The following is a 22,134-nucleotide window of genomic DNA, read 5'->3' on the forward strand; positions in this document are numbered from 1 at the left end:
GATCTGATACGGTTAATACAGCACGTTTGATTCTTTTTCCACCTATATGACTGAAATCTATGGATATTACATGTATTTATTAACCAGGCTGAGAAAAACATACACACACACAGTTTCATTTAAAAACTATAGAAGATGGGGCATTGGAAATCACAGCTGTTTATGTTCCATACAAAGCAAATCATTAACATGGAAAATAAAAATCAAAGTCAGATTGTTTCCTATTGCTGGTGAGTTTTTTCCAAATTTAGTCAGGATTTTCTCTCATCAGGGACTTGAGTTCTTAATCTTAATCTTTAATCTAGATTAAAATATAGATGTTCTTAATCTATGTTCCTAAGCTTCAGTGTCAGAGGACAAGACAGTTTCTATTTACCAGGCCGTTTCTATCCCTGCTTTTTGTGCAAATTTCTGGGTTCATCAGCAGATATTTTCTTTGCCTGTTTTGTTGTGCCTGTATGACACCATCATATTCTAGGAAAATGACTCAGTGCTTCCATCTGTTCACAGATCTTGAGACTTTCCCCGTGTTTTCCTGACGGTTTAAGGTAAACAAAGTTGCCATGATATGACTCATGATGCCTGTCAGGTTGGGTACAATCAATTCTGAACTTTTGTTTCCACGAATAAATTGAAGTTGTCTTCTACTACAATATGATATTAGTTACACCATTTTCTGATCAGAATAACACCAACTAAAGGAAAGGATGAAATAGATGAACAAAAACATATATGGAAACTTGCAACTTCATTCCATAAAAGAATTCTGTGGCTCATTCGTATCATTGAGGTTTCTGTTAATTTTTCTTTAGGTCTATTTTCAGCAGCATAATTCAATCGGAATCAAGTCAATATTTGGAGAAGATTTAGTAATGGCCAGATGCGATCCATGCATCTACCTCCCTGTGTGTTCAATCTCCCCAGTACATTCAAGATGGATGGATAGATTATTTCTAATCCAAATCAATTTTTCATAAATTGATTTCTATGTCTAATGGGCCTTGAACCTATGTGTTACAAATCCTGATCCTAAACATTAACCCTACACTTCATTCATCTCTTCTTCTATAAGTATGTGCAACCTTTCTGCTAAACTTAGAAAAAGTAACACAAAACTCTGAACATATACAGTATATGCCACACGAAGACTAGGATACCTAGAGCTTTCCAGCTATTTGCACCAGAACTCTGAGTATCCCTGATTACAGATATGAACAGTCTTAAGTTAACTAAGAGATCACTAATTACACATTGGAATTCAAACTCCATGAAGAGGATTTGCTATTTCAGAAATATTTTAAAGTCATCTGATAAGAAAAATTATACACTTTGTCTTTGGGAAAAAGCTGTCTAAACTGATTACCCACATATGTAATACACCCAGCTAGAACCCTACAGACCAGATGTCTTCTTCTCCAACTCATCCTTCTTTGATTTCATTGTCCATTTTAGTTGCTGAATCTTTCTTGTCCTTTTTCCCAAAGAATTGAACTGATTAATTGCAAAGGGATGTTTCTCTTTACTCTCCATTTCAATTTCTTTCCAGTATTTGAGGGGCTGCCACAAAGAAGAGAGGATCAAATTATTCTTCAAAGCACCAGAGGGAAGGACAAGAAAAAATGATTGGAAACTGATCAAAGAGAGAAGCAACCTGGAATTAAGGAGAAACTTCCTAACAGTGAGAACAATTAACCAGTGGAACAGCTTGCCTCCAGAAATCGTGGGCGCTCCATCGTTGGAGGTTTTTAAAAAGAGACTGGACAGTCACTTGTCTGAAATGGTATAGGTTCTCCTGCTTGAGCAGGTGGCTGGATTAGAAGACTTCCATGGTCCCTTCTATTCTATTCTATTATTCTATTCTATTCTATTCTATTCTATTCTATTCTATTCTATTCTATTCTATTCTATTCTATCATTATAGTTCAGTCTCTTCCACTCTCCCTTGTACTATTCAAAGGGCTGTTTCCATTTTGGCCATAGATTCCCCATCTCTAGTTTAAAAGATATGTGATCTTAATAGAAAATGACATCATTGAAACTTTTCTTCCCAGTAATATCGCAGGCTTTATTTTATGTTTATCATTGATGCTGCTAAGCTTTGCACATTATTCTGATTTTCCTGTTAATCATTCAGTCCTTACTTATCTGCTTCTATTTTGCAGATGTAGTGACAGTTTCTGTACAATATCTGCACTGTGGTTTGCTTTTCTTGCAATCTAAAGCTGGTAGTCCAAGGCACATGACAATGACACCAACAAGGACAGAAGTGACATCTTGTGGTTAAATTCTCATGAGTAACCATAAAAAAAAAAGATCTGGTATTTTTGACGTGTATCATCTATATGCAATCACTAGTATAATCTCTTTTTTCCCCCTGTCCATTCTGCCTAACTGGTATGAGCATCAAAGCAGGCTTGTTCATTAAAAACAGCATTTGAAAATAACAATAACAAATAACAAACTAAGCAAGGAGAGAAGCAACCTAGAACTAAGGAGAAACTTCCTGACAGTTAGAACAATTAACCAGTGGAACAACCTGCCTCCAGAAGCGGTGAATGCTCCAACACTGGAGGTTGTTAAGAAGAGACTGGACAGCCATTTGTCCGAAATGGTATAGGGTTTCCTGCCTGAGCAGCGGGTTGGACTAGATGACCTCCAAGGTCCCTTCCAACTTTACTATTATTATTATTATAATTTAAAAAAATTAAAAGCAGCAGATCTTTAAAATGAGTGTCTTATGAAACATTCCAGCACTTTATGGTATAAAATCAGAAATCTAAGTAGAATATCTGAAGGTTTTGAAAGACAAAAGGAAGGTGGAGAGGACATGAATCATACTACTGCTACCACCACCACATCATCTTATGAGGTGCTGGGAATATTATCTGATATTTTCCTCCTACTTGGGAAAAATTCTACCAAGTTTGGACACTTTCTCAACTGGCTCCCCTTCCACTATCATGATCGGGTCATTGTCCAATTCTCTGCTATCTCTGCATGAAATATGATTTTTCTATTCCTGGAAGCTTAGTTTAGATGCAAGTCATAATTCCTTGGCGCTATACGAGACATGATGTGAATTCCACAAGCACCGCAACCTGACTCCTGGCTCTTTTTATGCCAGAAAATGTATATATTGGGAACATTCAAACAATTCCAGTGAATCAACCCAACTCCCTGATCTGGGATCAGTTTATCTTGACAACTGTTGTTAGGATGGAATTCCTCATCGCATAACAATAGTAGGCGGGGTGGATTGTTCCACAATGTGCCACTAAGGCTTTGTAAGCTCTCTTGGAACCCATGGTAGCCTAGACCCAGCATGACCTCAGTGGTTCTCAACCAGGAGGATACAAGAGTATCTACAGAAACCTACACCTATAGCAGCCATCCCCGAGTGCTACCCAACAGAAAGCGGTACCAAGAACATTACGTAAACAATGTGCAGTGAGTAATGACATTTAACTTTACAGTTTTGGACTCAACATCTAACCCCATTACAAATCTGACTCAGCCTGATCAAGCTTATATTCTTTCTCCTTTTTTCCCCCTCCCTTGCCAATTGGCTACCTTCTGTTCTCCAACTCTAACCTTGCATTCACATGAGCATTAAATCTATCCTGTTAAAGTGCTCTTGACTGTATATAAAATTATCAGATCTTTTCCTTTTATTGGAATGCTTATTCCAGATAACAGCAGCACTATACACTGGATATTTTTCTTTATGTCTTTATGTCTTTCTTACTATTGAGAAAAAAACCCTATCATTTGGGACAGTGCACTGCAAACTGAAGAAAGGACAATGGGTTCTATTGACCTAGCTCTTATTCATGTTATGTTTAACGAATGTATCCTGTTGTGCATTACAGGTGAGCACATCCTTGAAAGGGAATGTGTCTGTGCCTTTTCTGCTGCTAGCAAGATGAATTTGTAAACCCCAGTCATAAACCACACTGCCCAGAGTGTGCAAAGTTACTCAATCATTCTATTGAGTTGTGCCAGTATAATCTTTTTATTTGGAAACAAAATACCAAGTGAAACACCACCATCACTAAAACCCAAAGTTACAATTTGTTTCCATGGGAGGTACCAAAGCTTGGTTTAGAGCAGCTGCTTCGCAAGCAGAAGATCCCCAAATCACTCTTCCATCTCTGTTTTTCTGAAAATATCAGGTACAGTAGCCAGATGTGGGGAAAGCTGCCATCTGAGATCAGGAAGACATACAGTCAAAGTAGGCAATCTAAAACCGAATGGATACAAAGCGCATCTATATTCTACATTTTAAAATGGCTCCCGTTTCATAAAACAATTAGCAATATCCCACCGCTCTATTTATGGGATCAAATGTCTATATTTTTGTTGTCTCTTTCATAAATCCCTGATTGGCAGTATTTTTGAGACATTGATATATTCCCTTCTTAATTTTATGAATTACAGAGAAGGGCCACTTAACTACGGGAACCTCATGTATGATCGTAGAGTGGTTCGAGGAAACACATATGCTATGCAGTTGTTATCCTGGGTAGGTTCCCTTTCTTATAAATATTTTTACCTCTTTTAATTATGGGAAGGCTGGAATGTTATTGGTGAAATATACGTATTTATGAGGGTGTAGTGATATCTAATTCACATGTGCTGCTCAGTGAGTGATGTTCATGGATAGATTTATCACTGAAGAAATACATTTCCATCCTCAAATATCCAGCTTTCTTAGAGACCTAGAAACAAATATCCAGAAACAAGTATCTAAATATAATCATTATAATAATATCAAAATTATCTAGAAACAAATAAATATCTGGCTTTCTAGATACCTAGAAACAAATAAAATTATAATCAGTATCCAACATGGGTTCGTCAAAAACAGATCATGCCAAACAAATCTTACTTCATTCTTTGACAAAGTGACTAAATTAGTGGATCAGCGAAATGCCACGGACATAATATACTTATACTTCAGTAAGGCATTTGACACAATAGATCACAACCTACTTGGTAAGATAAGAAAAATGTGGGATAGACAGCATCATCACCAGATGAATTTGTAACTGGCTGACAAGCCATATTCAATGTGTAGTCCTCAACGGAAGTACATCCACATGGAGGGAAGTAAGTAGTGGGGTACCCAAGGTTCAGTTTTAGGCCCAGTACTTTTCAATATCTTCATAAATGATCTATAAAAGCACACTGTAGGAAATAGCCTTCATGATCATATGGTTAGCATACTCATGATTTTAGAAAAGAAATCAAAATTGGATAGCTAATGGAAAGTTTATGCAATGGACTATTATAGTTAGGACATATGTGTTGCAAAATATCTCTTCAGATGATAGTGCTCAGCTGACTTGTCTGAGCAACTCTAAGAAAAGTCAGGTTTGTTAGTGAGAATCTCCGTATACTATACTGAGAAGTTGCAAAATATTCCAGAAATTGGTAATGGCAAATTACTGTCATAATACTGCCCAAAATATCCTGCATGGTTGTGCTCAAAGGTTCTCCATAAGGACTAAAGTTGAGAAACAACCTTTTCATACTACACAGAACCATTGTGTAAAGTTGGAATATATCTCCCAACTCCAGGTGAGGAATGTCCATTGATTCAAAAGCAGGTAGGAGGAAAAGACTAGAATTTGAAAGCTGAGGCAGACATATGTATATAGGGCTTGATCTCTCTCTCTCTCTCTCTCTGTGTGTGTGTGTGTGTGCACACGTGCGTGCTATATATGTTCTACTTTATCTGCAATAAAGCAATTTAACTAGCAATGCCATACAATGTCATGTATTAGATGTACCTCAGGAGTCAGCAACTCATGAATTATAAGTCAAATGCAGATTCCCAGGAGAAGGGAGACTTTAATTCCGAAATAAATGCCCATTTATGCTCAAAATATCTGTCATGATAATAATCCTAACATAACCAGTACATGAAATATCCTAAAGCTCTTGTCCTATCAGTTCTCAGGATTCATGGGTCTTCTTGGTACTTGTGAGTAAACATGGCTAAGACAGTTAATGAAGGAACACAAACACGAAAATTGTATTAATATGCAAAGCATCCACCCTGTTTTAGTCCAATCAATGTAATGTGCGATGAGGCCTTCTAACATTGTCCTTGATGCCAAGGAATACTATGATATTCATGCTCTAGAACAGGGGTCCCTAACCTCCGGTCCGTGGACCGGTACCAGGTCGTGGCATGCCAGCAACCAGTCTGCACAAACAAGCAAAGCCCTATCCATGGGATGCAGGCAGCACACAAAACCACGCACTCTCCGGTTCGCAGAAAAACCTTTCACCACAGAACCAGTACCTGGTGCCCAAAAGGTTGGGGGCCTCTGCTCTAGAAAGTCATTCCAATTCTGAGGACTGAGAGAAGAGTGTAGTATCTGATAGATTGGATATTTGTGGATGCATGAATGAAGCAAGTTAAAAACCTGGTGGCCTTATCTCCCCTGACTTTTGCTGGACATCACTAGTGTTCTATAAATATGGGATATAGTTTGAAGATGATTGTATTTCAGTCTCAAAGGCCTTATTTACTCCAGAATAACTCCCAAGGAATTCTGCAAGGTTTAATTCTTTACAGACATGCTTTACACTGTGTGTCCCATTGCTCTCCACACAGTTTGAAAAGGCTTAGTTTTCTTTGGCTTATTCTATCAGTCATCTGTGACTCGTTGTTCCTCTCCCATCTGTGGAAGAGCAGCTGCCCAGCACCATTGCTTTGCTTGGGAAAAGCACAGAGGACAGTATTGCCTGATAAATGCCAGCAAGGGAGGCTGAATGAAGGGCCATTTTTGGTTGAGCACAGACTGGACTTCGAGTAATTATCAACTGAGGAATGAGGCTAGGATAGTTCAAAGATGTGTGTGATGATCCTAGCATCCTATATGTAAACAAATTAGTTCTATATTGCAAAAGAGGGAGATAACAAGAAGTAAAGAAAGTAAAGAATAAAATGATACTGTCAGCAGCTTGAAGAGTTTCTTGGGGACTATACTATAAGGTTTTCAGTCTCCAATGAGAGTCAGTGTGATGTAGTTGGATTAGGAGCAAGGAGATCAAGGTTCAAGTCCACTCTCAGCCCTGGGAGACTTTAACACTCTTTAACTCAACCCAACCTACCTCTGAGGGTTGTGGTTATGGGGAAGATAGGAGATGGGAGCATGGTGTATGCCCCCAGGATCTCTTGAATGAAAAGCCAGCTATACATAAGAAAATAAGAAAGAACACCATGTAAAATAGCAGAGAATTCTTCTCCTTCCTCTCCAGAGTCCAGAACCTGCTCCTGCTGAAATCAAGAAGCGACATGAAGCTCACAAGAAAATACTTGAACAGAAGGAAAGAAAGAAAGAGAATGAGATCCATGTACCCGAAATTAAGGATATTGAACATCGCAGTGATGTGCAGACAGGTAAAGCACCAGACAGCATCAACCAATTATCAAATGGCTTCTAGACCTGAGACAAATGATAATCTGTCAGGCCCAAATACCCACCCAAGTGATGGACCATCAAGGACTTTTCCTTTTTCTTTTCAACTTTCCTTTTTTTTCTTACATTTTATACTTTCGTGTTTTTCTCATGACATTATAAAAAGAGCATGTTGCTAGGGCATATGTTGTTACACATCCCATTCTAATATCTTGCAGGGGCCATCTGGTTTAAAGTTTTTGTCTTTCCTATTAGCATTCTCTGCACTGTACATACTGCGTATCATTTTCAAGATGACATCCAAAACATATTCACTATAGCACAGGTGTCAAACTCACGTCACGTGACGTGTCATCACGTATCGTGACTTTTTTTGTATTGCCGGAGCTGGGGTCGGCGTGGCCTCTGCATGATGCAAGTGGCCTGCAGGCCAGCAGTTTGACACCCCTGCACTATAGGATACATTCAATACACAGCGTTATTTGTTCTTGTTTTTTTATTATTATTATTAACAATCATGGTAATAGCTTCAATACTTGCTTTTTAACGAACAACAAATCACCCTAGAGCAACAAGTCAACAATACTGTCAATACTGTACTTATATTGTTATATATTTTGGGCAAGAAGGGTGTCCTAAAAATGGATATTCACAAGAGGGAGAAAATAAAAAAAAAATCTAGCTAGTGACATGACTGTGCGATCAAGGCCACCATTTTGTTTTTTTGTTTTAATGCCATCCACAAGTACACCTGCATAAGTAAAATAAAAAAGAAATCTATATTTTTTTCAGTGGCTATTTTAGGAACCACAAATAGAGCCTAGGAACATGAAGTCTTTCTAGACAGACTTCCATGTATTTTATTTTTCAGAATTATACCTGGAAGAGATTTTAGATCGCATTATTGAAGTTGACATGGAGTGTCAAACAGATGCTTTTATAAAAAGGCTACCCAGCCCAGTGTTCATCCCACAGAAGACTGGCATTGATGTAGCAACACAAATTGAAGAAGGAGAGGTACCAACAATATTTCAATACTATTCTAAATAATCCAAGAGATAATGCCAAACACATTTTTAAAAACTTCTAATTTTAGAAGCTTTAGAAGTTAAAACATTTTGTAATACTCTGTTCTTTCAAGCATACTAAAATTCAATACCTTATGGGGACTGTGAAACACCACATCAGATATTCTGAACCCCACTTCTATTTTTTTTTCAACTGAAGTGCTTGCAAGAAAATAGGAGTCAGCTAATTTGGAGGGGGCAGTGATGTGCCCATAAAGACCTGTCTCTAAGGTCCTAACAATCATTCAGTAAAGCAAGGAAAGCAGCATGTGACACAATATGACCAAGAGGTATCTAGCAGATGCTCCAGAAAAATCATTGTTGCACCTGCTTTCCTAACAACATTTGCTGTATTTACATTCTCAGCATGTTTAAAGCATCTGAGTATGCTCAGATACAATGACGGAAGGGCAGCTCGCCCTAATTGTGCCCACACTCATTGCTAGAATTGGTTGCACTGATGACGTTACCTAGTTTGGGTAATGAAACATCTGCAAGGAAACAATCAAGCTCAGAGAGCACCCAAGGACCCTTCATTTCAACCCTGAATTACAAATATTCTCCTTTATAAGAATGATTGTCTCCTTTTGACAAATGAAAGGCTTGTCTATGGCCCAATCAGAAGAATATATTTTCTTGTTTCCTGTCATGGATTGGAATGATACTGAACAGCATTCATTCGCTTCTTTTTTTAACCCTCAGCTCTTTAACTTTGACATTGAAGTTAAACCAATGCTTGAGGTGTTAGTAGGGAAAACCTTGGAGCAAGCTTTCCTTGAAGTCATGGAAGAAGAGGATCTTAGCAATCTTCGGGCACACCAATATGCTTATCAGGAACTGCGCAATGCAGAGTTGGCTGAAGTGCAACGCCTTGAAGAAAATGAGCGGCGACACAGAGAGGAGAAGGTAGAACTGCTGTAGAAACCATTACTTAGTTCAGCGGTTCTCAACCTATGGGTCACGACCCCATTTGGGGTCGATCGACCATTTCATGGGGGTCGCCAAGCAAGGCTGTCCGCCATTTTTTTTGTCCGCCATTTTTTCCCCCTTTTCCGACAGGTGCCTTACCTCCCTTGGGCTGGGCCAGCTGGTGGTCGGCCTGCTCCGTCTCTGCCACTTGCCAGCTACGCCTCGGCCGGCGCAGGGGGCGGAACCACGCATGCGTGGCACTCCCGGGCAGGGAAAGTCCTCAACTTACGACCGGTTTAGTCCTCGACTTACGACCGGTTTAGTCCTCGACTTACAACCGGTTTAGTCCTCGACTTACGACCGGTTGGGGGTCGCAGCATTAAAAAGGTTGAGAACCACTGACTTAGTGGTTTGCTTTGATGCTTATATATTTTGCTGTATATATTTTTTTAAACAAGGAATTGAGGCTGAGTGGCATCTTGTCCTTTGCCTTGAGCATCAAACTGTCTTCATCCCACCCTAAAAATTAGTGGTTTTTATGTACTTAGTTTCAAATCAGTCAAGTTCTCCGTGACTTGAAGTTACAAATTATTTAAATTAGATATGATCTCAAAAAGACAGCTTCTTTTATAGCAAGTAAAGTAAGACAAACTGATACTGTTAAATACAAATATGAGGATCAAGGTGTATAAATACATCACATAACAGAATAACAGAGTTAGAAGAGATCTTGGAGGTCTTCTAGTCCAACCCCCTATAACATTTCAGACAAGTGGCTGTCCAGTCTCTTCTTAAAAACTTCCAGTGTTGGAGTATCCACAATTTCTGAAGGCAAGTCGTTCCACTGATTAATTGTTCTAACTGTCAAGAAATTTATCTTCATTTCTTAGTTGGTTCTCTCCTTGATTAGTTTCCATCCAGTGCCTTTTGTCCTGCCTTCAGGGTAAAAAATAGATTTCTACTGCTTTATCCATACAGCATATTCTTAATATATGCCAAGTACCTAACAAACAGTGTTGCTGATATTCACTTGGAATTTAATTCCAACTAGGCAGATTGGGTCGAGGTGACAGAAGTATAATTGGTTACCTGGAAGGAATTTGGTCCTGTAGCTCCTGAGAAAGTAGACAGGTTCCTTGGGATAGATAACCCAGCTATATATTTGTTAGACCCTTGCTTTTCTTGACTTGTGAAAGCAGTCTGAGAAATGACTTGTAACTGGATCCATACAAATGTTAACAAGACAATCATAATACAACAATCACTTTCAGCAGAAGGTAATTATTACTGGGGTTTTTTCTGGAATCAATGAATTGTTCAATATTTACAGATTAGGAAAAGGGGGAAAGTCCGCATGTTTTATATATTATGTAAAAATATCTGTACAAAAAGTCATCTGGAAAAATTTGATGATTGTTTAAAGGAACGTCGCATGGAAAAGGAGTACGAAATACAACAAAAGGGAGCAATGGTGTCTAAGAAAGTGGCATCCCGGGCATTTGCTTTGCAATATCTGGCAGATCTGTTTCCTTCAGTCTTTTTTAGCCTTCGGAATAAAGGATTTTTCTATGATGAAGTACAAAGCGGTAAGTGTCATTTGGACTGAAAATAATTTTTTTAAATCTATATCAGTAATCCCTTAAATCAGTGGTTATCAACCTGTGGGTCGGGACCCCATTTGGGGTCGATCGACCATTTCATGGGGGTCACCAAGCAAGGCTGTCCGCCATTTTTTTTGTCCATTTTTTTGTCCGCCATTTTTTTTCCCCTTTTCCAGCGGGTGCCTTACCTCCTTTGGGCTGGGCCAGCTGGTGGTCGGCCTGCTCCGTCTCTGCCGCTTGCCAGCTACGCCTCAGCCGGCACAGGGGGCGGAACCACGCATGCGTGGCGCTCCCAGGCAGAGAAAGTCCTCGACTTACGACCGGTTGGGTAGTCCTCGACTTACGACTGGTTTAGTCCTCGACTTACGACCGGTTTAGTCCTCGACTTACGACCGGTTGGGGGTCGCAGCATTAAAAAGGTTGAGAACCACTGCCTTAAATCATCCTGTGTGATAACACTTTGCCCCCAAAATGTGCCAAGCCCAAATGTGTAGCATATTTAAAAAGGTTTGGCTAGGACAGTATTTCTCTTGTTCGTGTGTTGCTTCATTTTTTTTCTTATTTTACATTTTTTAAAATTCTCAAGGTGGCTAATAAGATTGTACGTGGTGTTTGCTTGATACGTTCAGATATGACTGCCTTTTAATATCTTGGGCAGAGTTTTTTGTTTAAAAAAATCAATCCTGATAAACTCTATAATATGGATGAGATTAAAAGAAAAACCCCTACAGTAAGAATTAATGAGTAGCTTAAACTGGCAAGTAATATAATTACGTAAGAACCTTGATGGTTAAGCTCTATTGAGAAAGCAGAAGTGTCTTAAGCTGATACTTAGAGGACACTAAAAACAGCAGCAGCCAAAGTTCCCTATGAAAGGAGCTTTAAACTCCATTAATCATCTTGCCTAATCTCTGGAGAAGGATAATCTGTACAGTACCACGAGCCTCAATCATTTATTTTTAAGCAGCAAGCAGGTTCAGATGGTTAAAATGTTTATATTGCTTGATCCAAAACCCTTATTTTTATTATTATTACTAGCTGTACCCGGCCACGTGTTGCTGTGGCTCAGTCTGGTTAAATGGAAAAGAAAGAAAAGAGAAAGCGCACGTTTGTAATATGTTTAATTTCACAATGCTAGCGTGTGTTGCTTTTACGTCCAACAGATGGTGCTGTTTTTCAAAAAAAGCATGTTTTACCTGTCACAGGTGTGACATCTATATAATGATAGGTATATAAAAACACACGCGTATTCAAATGCAATGTTGTGTCAAAATTTCAAAGCAATTGGTGAAGAACTTTCGGAGATTTAAGATTTTGAACAAACGAACATTTACATTTTTATTTATATAGATTTTTGGGGACAGTGGTATTTGGCTAGATTGCCATGGAGAAAATCTATCTATGTGGTTATTAGGAGTCACAAACAACTTGATGGCACATAATTAGCAGTGATATTTACACAATGTTGACTAAGTATTATTTTAAAGGCAATTAACCATTAAAAATAAAAGGTTTGTATCAATATTAACTGTGATTTCTGAAATATTCATTTGATAAGCATAAGGTTACTTAGATTTAAAGATGAGTGTGGCATCAATAAACCACAAACATTTATTATATACTAAAGCTTTCTGTCTTAAATTTAATAGCTAATCCTAAAGACTCCACATATTGTTGTTTTTGCATATTAAAAAAGGGAAAGGAAAGAAGAAGAAAACAAACAAAAAGCTATTGGTTTCCCAAAACATTCAGAGAGGAATCACAAACTCTTTGAGACAAGATGGATATATAGAAAATATCCTAGGCCAAGTAGGGGGGGGAGCAGGACCTGGCAAGAGAACTGGATTATCCGTTAAAGCAAGGACTTCAAAGTTTCCAGACTGTGATACCTGTTTAAAAAAAAAGTAATAATACTCTGGAACCCCTGATTGAGAGTCAAAGAAAAAGCTATGCTTAAGTGACTTTTTTTTAACCATTAGTTTCTTATGGAATTCTATCCATACAGAACCCCATGTTAGTTCCATAGAGGATACTCTTGAGTTCCACAGGACATATTTCACAAACCATGTTTTGTGAATCAGTACTAGGCTTAACTCTTCTTTCAGAGTAAGAGTGCTTAGTATTTTACAGTTAGAAATATTTTCTGAACGCAAGGACTATGCTGATAAATACAAAAACCCACAGTGATTTATAACCTATTTGTAAAATATTATGTATTAAGTAGCTGCTCTATTAAACTTTTAATCCAAGTCAGTTCTCTGGATAGTTTGAAAGTTACTTAAAACATTAAATTCTTCTAATTATTTATTGTTTAAAAAAAAGATAGCACATATGCAAAAGGAAATAAAGAAATAGCACTGCATAGTTAGCTAATCCTAGAAAAGTTCTTATGTATTTGGGAAGAATGTTATGGAACAGAATGGATATGTCACCCAGTAATTATATCCAGGGTCATGCTATATTTCATTTTTCTTACTTTGCTTCACATATAAAATCATCTAACTTATATACAAAAAATGTCAACCTGATAAATAGTAATCTTATTTATTATAATTTCTAAAGAGACAGACATTGTACTTTAGCACAGGACTTTTCAACCAGTGGTACACATACCACCGGTGGTACTGTCATGGTTCCGATAGATGAAACCCTTCAAAAGAACTTCGAGGCATTGTTTACCTTAAAGAAACTTTTTATTTGGGAAACAAAGTATCGGCACTACATAGTTGAACCCAAAAACTAAATTCCCTTCCCCCAATACAAAGTAACAAAGTGCAATTCCCACCCCCAATAAAATGTCATAAATCACATTTCCCAATTAACTTAAAGCGCAGGCTTTCCCCTTAGCTCCACAGTCCGCCAAAACATTATCAACTTGTCCTTGGGTTCCCACCACAGCGTTATGTTATGGCTAGCTGAGTTTACATTCCAATCCCCCCTTCTTTTTGCTGCACCTAATTTCTAAAGTAAGAAAAAGCATGTTAAAGGAATAGAGAAAATGGCTGCATTTTCATCAGTTGTCAAAGCGGGAGCATCCAATGTTAGCAGCGTTGACAGGTACATTGGCACCTGGCAGGTGGTACGCAACCCTCCCCAGCCAAGCGTAGCGGGGGAGAGAACAAGACAAAGTGGCGCAGTGCAGGACTTGCCATGAGAGAGTCCTCAAGAGTTGCAGGGCGGCTGGGGCGAGGCAAAGGCCCTAGAATCGGCACTTCCAGCTCACCCGGAAGAGAAAGGAGGGGGGGCAAGACAGGAGAGGCTATAAAAGGAGGCAGTTTGGGCGTGAGAGGGAGAAAAAAAAAGATGCAGCCTTGGGAAGAGGAATCAGCTGGAGCTGCACCGAAGGGGAAAAAAGGAGGAGGGAGGGGAAAGAGGAGAGGAGATCAAACCAGGCCAGCTGGGAGACGATCTACAACTTCTGTGGCAGCCATCTGTGCCAGGTGTGCACACAGGTGGGAGTGACAAAAAGGCAAGAAACGCAGCAGGGGAGGAGTCACCCTCCACGAGGAATGAAGAAAGGCAGCATCGGCTGGAGGTGAGGCACGGAGGGAGGAAGGAAGGAAGGAGATAGCAATGAGAAAGAGGGAGGCAGAGAGCAGGAGGGAGGGAGGGAAACGGAAAGGAAGAATGTGTTGGAAGGAAAAACTGGGGGCTTGCTTTCCAGCTGGGAGGCCGGGAGGGAGGGAAACAGGAAGGAAAAGAGGAGGGAGGGAGATTGGCATGAAAGGGAGGGAGGGTCTAAAAGAAGTCCCGCCTTAGCACTTGGCTACCAGCAGCCCTGCCATTGACTTTGCTTTTCAAAAGGTTGCAAAAGGGGATCACATGACCCTGGGACACTGTGACCATCATAAATATGAATCAGTTGCCAAACATCCAAATATAAATCACATGACCCTGGGGATGCTGCAACAGTCATAAGTGTGAAAAATGGTCATAAGTAACTTTCAACAGTCACTAAGCGAATTGTTGTAAGTCAAAGACTACCTGTACTTTATCACTTTTTTCCTTTTTTTTTGTCATTAAGTTTTTGGACACCTTCCTAGATGATACTCGAATATTGCCATATCCTAAAAGTGGTACAATTGGTGAAAAGGTTGAAAAGCCCTGCTTTAGCAGACACAGGAGTTTTTTTATATATTTAAGAATCACAGTATAATGCTTGTTTGGTATTTTGCATAGATATTGAGAAAGGATTCCTTCCATATGTGATGGGCCGTGTAGAAAATCGACTGCAGAAGAAGCTTCTAGGAAGAATAATGACAGATTGTAAGTATGCAGAAATGCTCTGTCTATCCAGGATTCTCTCCTGCCGCTCAGAGAATAGCCAAACCAATATGATGGCCAAGCATTTAGCATTTTGAACGCCTGAATTATACAAAAATCAGAGGAAAGGACACTAGTATAATGGCCAGAACTCAATGCTTGCTTTAATGCAGGAAGGCATAATTGTGTGAACCACCAAGAGGCTTGGTCATAGCTTCCACAATCCCATCCAATATTTTTGTCATCCATTTAATAAGACAGAAAAGGGAAGGTATTAAACACATATATGGTCATCATAGTAACTGCCCTGAGTTGATTTCATTTGGGCAAAACTGCATGATTTGATTAATCATGTAGTTTTCACTTTAGGCACGCTCTTTTTTTTTTTTTTTACATTTAATCCCTGGCATACCACTTAATAATCATCCATCTGAAATAGCTGAAAGTTTACATGTGAATTTTTGGTTATCTAGCAGTAGCAGACGACCATGTCATGTTATAACTGGCTGTAAGGTGTGCAAGATCTAAAGACCAAGAGGGTGTGCAAAGGGTTGCATGATATTGTCTTTATTGAAAAACTGCTAACAGTGTAATGTCCATATATTCATCTACGGCAAATTATTATCAGGAATATTGTGTGCAAATCTGGTTATCCATTTGAAAAAAGGGTGCTTTTATGCTGGAAAATGTACAAAAGAGGTTTACCAAACTGATCTGGGGCTCAAATATTCCCCTTAGGTGAAAAAAGCAGATTTGAGACTTTTTAACATACAAAACAAGGCATCTAAAAGGAGAGATGACCAAAGTATATAGAATCATACATAGTATCAATAAAATAGTCCAAATAATTTTTTCTTTCTCTCTCAAAAACAAGAATCAGGCACTATCCAATAAAACTGAATGGATGGAAAATTAAAACAGCTGAAAGAAACAACACCTAATCATTGTGTAGAATTAACCTGTGAAACTCATTTCCACAAGACATGGCAATGGCCACTAACTCCGTTGCCTTTACATCCATGGAAGACAGGCTTAATAGACTGTTAGAAGTGATGCCTGAGTGTTCCCTCTCTATTGCGGGAAGCATGCCACCAAATACTGCTTGCAGGGGACCTATGGTGGGAGAGTAGTCTCTCTCCTAGACTCTGCATGCTTTGAAAATATTTCAGAAGTATAGTTTCAGAATGCATAGGATCATGAACATAACATCTCTTTAAAGCAGCTGCATCTTTTTTTCAGGCATCCACGTGAGACTGAAAAAAAAAATCTCTGCTTACAGAGGCACCATAATCATGCTCCTAAGTATTCCAAAGAACCTGGAGAATTTTCTTTGTACAGAACAATCTAAATTCTTCATCTTCTGCTTGAGGGGCAGCAAGGGGACAGTGGGTCAGACTGATTCAGCACTGCAGTTTCTCAGTGCAAGCCCTTCCACATATGTCACCACATTGCATGCATGCCCCAAAGGGCCAGACCTTGCTTGGTGCTATGCTGTGTTTGTCATTCTGATGAGAGCAGCAAGATTCTGTGGCATTTGGTCACGCCCTGTAAGAAATAAAATGCTGCATTAAGATGTCCTTGGCTCTCTTATATTATTAAACCTCTCTTACATTATTAAACTCTCTTACATTATTAACCAGGAGATGTGGTGGTGTAGTGGTTAGAATGCAGTATTGCAGGCTAACTCTGCTCACTGCCAGGCATTCAATTCTGACTGGCTCCAGGTTGACTCAGCCTTCCATTCTTCCAAAGTCGGTAAAATAAGGTGCCAGATTGTTGGGGTCAATATGATGACTCTGTAAACCGCTTAGAGGGGGTTGTAAAGCACTGTGAAGCGATATATAAGTCTAAGTGCTATTATTAGTGAACATAACAGGTGTGATCTGCAAGCTGTTCCGTGTATAAATCTGCTTTTTCACTACACTGCCCCCATTAACTGCACTTCTTAGAGTGCAGTTACTGTTGTTGGCTGAATGATGATGTGAGAGGCAAGAAGAGTGGCTAACCCTGAACCACCCCAACACAATCAAAGCATGGGAGAATGAGAATGTCAGAAAGAGAACTTTTGTATGCAGAGAAATAGGTAAGGAAAAGAAGCTGTTTTCCAGGAAAAGAAGTTGTAAAACAACTGGCGAGTGGCGTGTTTGGAGTGAAGTTTTTGGTTTCTTGCCTGCTTATGTTGTGTTACCTCTAGATTGAAAATGATGATGTGAAACTCCAAGGAGTTTCTTGCCAGATATTCTACACATGTCTATTGTGAAGCTGCTCAGAAAACACAAAAGAACCCAAAGATGCAGGAGCAGCAAATTTAGCTTCCATCTATCTACTCCTTTCTGAACATACATTTCAACATTAACCCACTATCCTGGTTGCATTCAAATTATGTCTTTGACTTTTTTTTTATTCAGTTCTATTGCCTTCCTTAATGATGTGTATTCTGAGTCCATGCTGATGAAACAAAATGCAATTTCAAAACTAAAGCTATTTCTATAGCTAAGAGATTATCTGCTCAGGTAAATGTTAACTTAAGGTAATTACTTTTGCAGGCTTAATTAATGAAATCACCCAAAAGAGATTGGACAACTACAAGGAAAATCAATTACTGAAAAAGTCTGGCTCTAATTTAAAAAGACCTTTGGTGAGACAGTAAGGAGGATGTCTACGATTCAGGTAATTAGAAAAAAAATAGTCCTACCAAGGTGATACTGTATACTTCTTGGCTATCATCTTAGTGAAGATTTTGCACAGTTTAGACCAGGAATGTCCAACCTTGGCTGCTTTAAGACTTGTTGACTTCAACTCCCAGAATTCCTTAGCCAGTCATGCTGAGGAATGGGGAATTCTGGGAGTTGAAATCCAAAAGTCTTAAAGTAGTCAAGGTTGGACACCCCGGTGTAGACTGTAGTCTACAAGATCAAGGGGTTAAAGAACATCAATTTCTTTCAATGGTCTCTGTCACCACCCAAGTCTGACTGGGGTCAGTGAGCTCCTTTGGTGCACTGCTGGCTAGCCAAAAGCAATACTACCTCTCCATCGAGAAGGACTACATCGTTCAAACAGTTACTATCTCTATAAAAAAAAAAATCTTGAAGCAGTCATTTCACTATATTACATGAAAAGGCTGCCCTATCTGCAAATTAGCCCCCTTCGGATGGGTATTGTTAGATTAGCTATTCCATTCTTATTACCAAGAAATGATATAGATCATGTTGTTTATTTGGTAAAATGTAGCACTATATTTGTTGCTTTACCCAGTTAACACTTTAATGCCTTACACTTTGAGGAAGATAGGCCACACAGAAATGTGAAAAAAATGAAGTATTGTTAAGACCTTACATATTTAGCAAAATAAGACAAGCTGAAAGATTATATGGATATTCTGGTTAATAAGTTTATTTGTTTTGGCGTGGACACCCATCTCGTATGTATAATTCTGGGCAGCTAACAGTTAAAAAGAGAATAAAAACAGAATACGTCATTCTCAAGACACACATAATTCTCCAAGTCAGTGTTTCCCAACCTTGGCCACTTTAAGACAGGTGGACTTCAACTCCCAGAATCCCCCAGCCAGCTATGCTCTAAGCCAGGGGTAGGCAACCTTGGCTCTTTTATGACTCGTGGACTTCAACTTCCAGAATTCCTGAGCCAGCCATGGCTGGCTCAGGAATTCTGGGAGTTGAAGTCCACGAGTCATAAAAGAGCCAAGGTTGCCTACACCTGCTCTAAGCAAAACAAGACATTGGATCTTCTGACTTACTCTTGTATGAATTCTCGATTCATTTTTTTCTGCTTATTATGTTGTAAATTATATGCTTGATCACAGTCAGGGATGTAATAAAGGAATATTAATGCTCTCTGGAAATCAACTGGACCCTCTCTGTGGAAACTGGTTGTTGGAACTTGGGGTTTTATCTGGTGAAGGATCGATACAGAGATCTTGCTGAACTATTTGGATGAAAAGCCATCCATTTCAGACAAAGCACAGCTAGTCCTTGACGTACAATAGTTCATTTAGGGACCATTCAAAATTACAATGGCACCGGGGGAAAAACCTTATTTCTGACTGTTTTTCTCGCTTATGACCATTGCAACATCCCCATGGTCACAGGATCAAAATTCAGATGTGTGACAACTGAGTTCATGTTTATGACAGTTGCCATGTCCCGGGATCATGTGATCACCATTTGCAATCTTCTGACAAGCAAAGTCACTGGGGAAGCCAGATTCATTTAAGAACTGTGTCACTAACTTAACAGCTGCAATGATTCACTTAACAACTGTGGCAAGAAAGGTCGTAAATTGGGACAAAATTCACGTAACAATTACCTCGCTTAGCAACAAAAATTTTGGACTCAGTTATGGTTGAAAATCGAAGACTACCTGTAGTACAACTAAAATAATGAACTGGAGACACAACAGAAACAGTTTTGTGCTGCCAATGAACTGGGCTGGGGGAATTGCGTATTGTTCACATGGTCCTTATTAACAGCTGGATGTCATTATTGCAAATGCTTTTTCATACGCAGAGTGAGATGGGTTCCAACTCTTTTTCCTTGCTGGAAGATGGAACTGAGAATGTTTAAATTAGGACAGCCAGATCTGGAGTGTAAAAATCCAGATAATCTTCAGATGGCAGCAAAGACTTAAGAATTCTCTATATAATTTTGTGGGGGGGTGTTCCACCCAATCAATCAATGAGAGTAGAGCTGGAAGGGACCTTGGTGGTCTTCTAGCCCAACCCCCTGCTCGACCCTATACCAGGGGTCTACAACCTTGACAACTTTAAGACTTGTGGACTTCAGCTCCCAGAATTCCTCAGCCAGCATAGCTGAAGTCCACAAGTCTTAAAGTTGTCAAGGTTGCAGATCCCTGCCCTATACCATTTCAGATAGGTGTCTGTCCAGTCTTTTCTTAAAAGCCTCCAGTGATGAAGCCCCTACAACGTCTAATTTGAAACCCTAATTTGCTTCCCTAATTTTAACCGACTTCCCTTTTGTACTGCTACCACGAACTGTTTTTCTTATCCTGATCCAGAGCATGTCCTAACCCTCCATACATGCTAACAATAGTGGCCCTCCCAGAAAGGAGCTCTGGGAGAAAACAATGGTTTAGAACAGGGCTAGGCAACCTTGGCTCTTTTATGACTCGTGGACTTCAACTCCCAGAATTCCTAAGCCAGCCATGCTGAGGGGAAAGGGAGAGGTTTCCAAGCTGAGCCATGCTGGCTCAGGAATTCTGGGAGTTAAAGTCCACGAATCATAAAAGAGCCAAGGTTGCTTACCCCTGGTTTAGAATTTGAATCCAATCAATGCACTTGTTTGTAACTCAGAAAAGGTAAAATCCTGATTAGATTTGATGGGAAAGAAAATCTCTTGTATGGGCACATTTCAACTTGATCTGGTACTGTTTCAAACAGAAGGGTATGGGTGTGTGTGCAATTTCTGCCCCGATTGAGACATTAAAATGAAAACCTGACAAAGGAAAGATCAGTAAAATGCTACTAATAGTCCTCAACTTACAACTTGTTGTTAAAGTCCATTCGAAGTTATGATGATTTCAAAAAAGCTGCTTACAAGTCATCCTTGAAATTATGACTGCCGCTATTCTGTGTCACGTGATCACATTTTGGGTGCTTGGCAACTGACTCGCATTGACAACCAGTTGCAGTGTTCTGCGGTCACATGACCAACATGACCACAATTCATGATATTTTTTGCCAGATCCCAGGAAAAAAAAACCCGCCCATTCAGAAGAATGGATTTGCTTAATAAGCATGTGGTTCACTTAAGGGCCAGAATGACTCATTTTACGACCATTATTAAAATGTTTGTAAAATCAAGTCCTCTCGTGCGGTGCCTCAAGTTAATGACTGCAGTGACTTATGACCAAAATTCTGAGCTGTATCGTGGTCATAAGTCAAAAACTACATATACACTTTCGTATATTTCATGTTGATCAGTTTTGCTGCCTCCAATTGTATTTGCTATGGAGGATTATATATATGATAGATTTTTAAAACTAAAATTTGAAAAAAATCAAGAAGTAACAGAAGTAACAAAGTTGAGATATTTAGCAAACAGCCAAGGTATTGCAGGGGCAGAATAAGAATGAATGCATTTTATTGTTTTTTTAATCGTGACTGGATCTTGCCTTTCATGAAATTCTAATTCTAAATTAATAATTTCTCACAGTTTCTGCAAATGTTACCACTAGATGTCAGTAAAATTATTAGAAGCAAACTATACTTCTGTGTTCTTGAGCATGCAATACATTTTTAAGTATGCATGTATTAGGCATAGCTACTCACAAAGACCAAAAAGACTCACTCAAGTCCCATGAATTTATGGGAACACAGCCTTAATATCTTTTAGTACTGGTCATTTGATATTGAGCAATGTGTGTTTCCTTCAGAATTAAAACCAATCTGATTGCATTGCAACCCCCACCTCCCCCAAAAGCCTATATCAGTGGTAGCGAACCTATGGCACACGTGCCAGAGGCGGCACTCGGAGCCCTCTCTGTGGGCACGCGTGCCATGCCCCAGAGATGGCAACCGTCCCTCTTCAACCAGCCACCCGCTAACTCACCGAGGTCCCACGTGGCCGGATGCATCCCAGCACGACTAGTTTCCCTCCCCCCTGTCCCATCCCTCCTGGCCTCGCATGCTCAGCTTTTCCCAGGCACGACCCACTGCATTGCCTCTTCAGTTGTCGGCCGTCTGTCCAGCTCATTGGCGGCTTCTCTGAACTTCTGGTGACGGGCTGCGGAGCCCCAGAGTGCACCGGTCGAGGGGCCGGCAGGCTGTGGCTGCTGAAGACACTGTTGGCCCCCATGTGCTTGCTAGCCTCTGTGTGCGGGGGC

At 39.6% G+C, this 22,134-nt stretch overlaps 1 protein-coding gene across 1 annotated transcript; it reads left to right on the forward strand.

Annotated features, from left to right (window-relative positions):
• The first annotated feature begins 3,322 nt into the window (after positions 1–3,322).
• RSPH3 (radial spoke head 3) lies at positions 3,323–19,920 on the forward strand. The gene is made up of 9 exons (XM_015816852.2): positions 3,323–3,447; positions 4,438–4,522; positions 7,273–7,414; positions 8,305–8,450; positions 9,203–9,406; positions 10,833–10,995; positions 15,190–15,276; positions 17,820–17,911; positions 19,837–19,920. Exons 1-9 carry the CDS (start codon positions 3,323–3,325, stop codon positions 19,918–19,920), a joined length of 1,128 nt encoding a protein of 375 aa, XP_015672338.2.
• Positions 19,921–22,134: the final 2,214 nt, after the last annotated feature.

The sequence above is a fragment of the Protobothrops mucrosquamatus genome, unplaced genomic scaffold (genome assembly GCF_001527695.2).
Source record: "Protobothrops mucrosquamatus isolate PMUCROS unplaced genomic scaffold, P.Mucros_1.0 scaffold511, whole genome shotgun sequence".
Lineage (NCBI taxonomy): Eukaryota > Metazoa > Chordata > Lepidosauria > Squamata > Viperidae > Protobothrops > Protobothrops mucrosquamatus.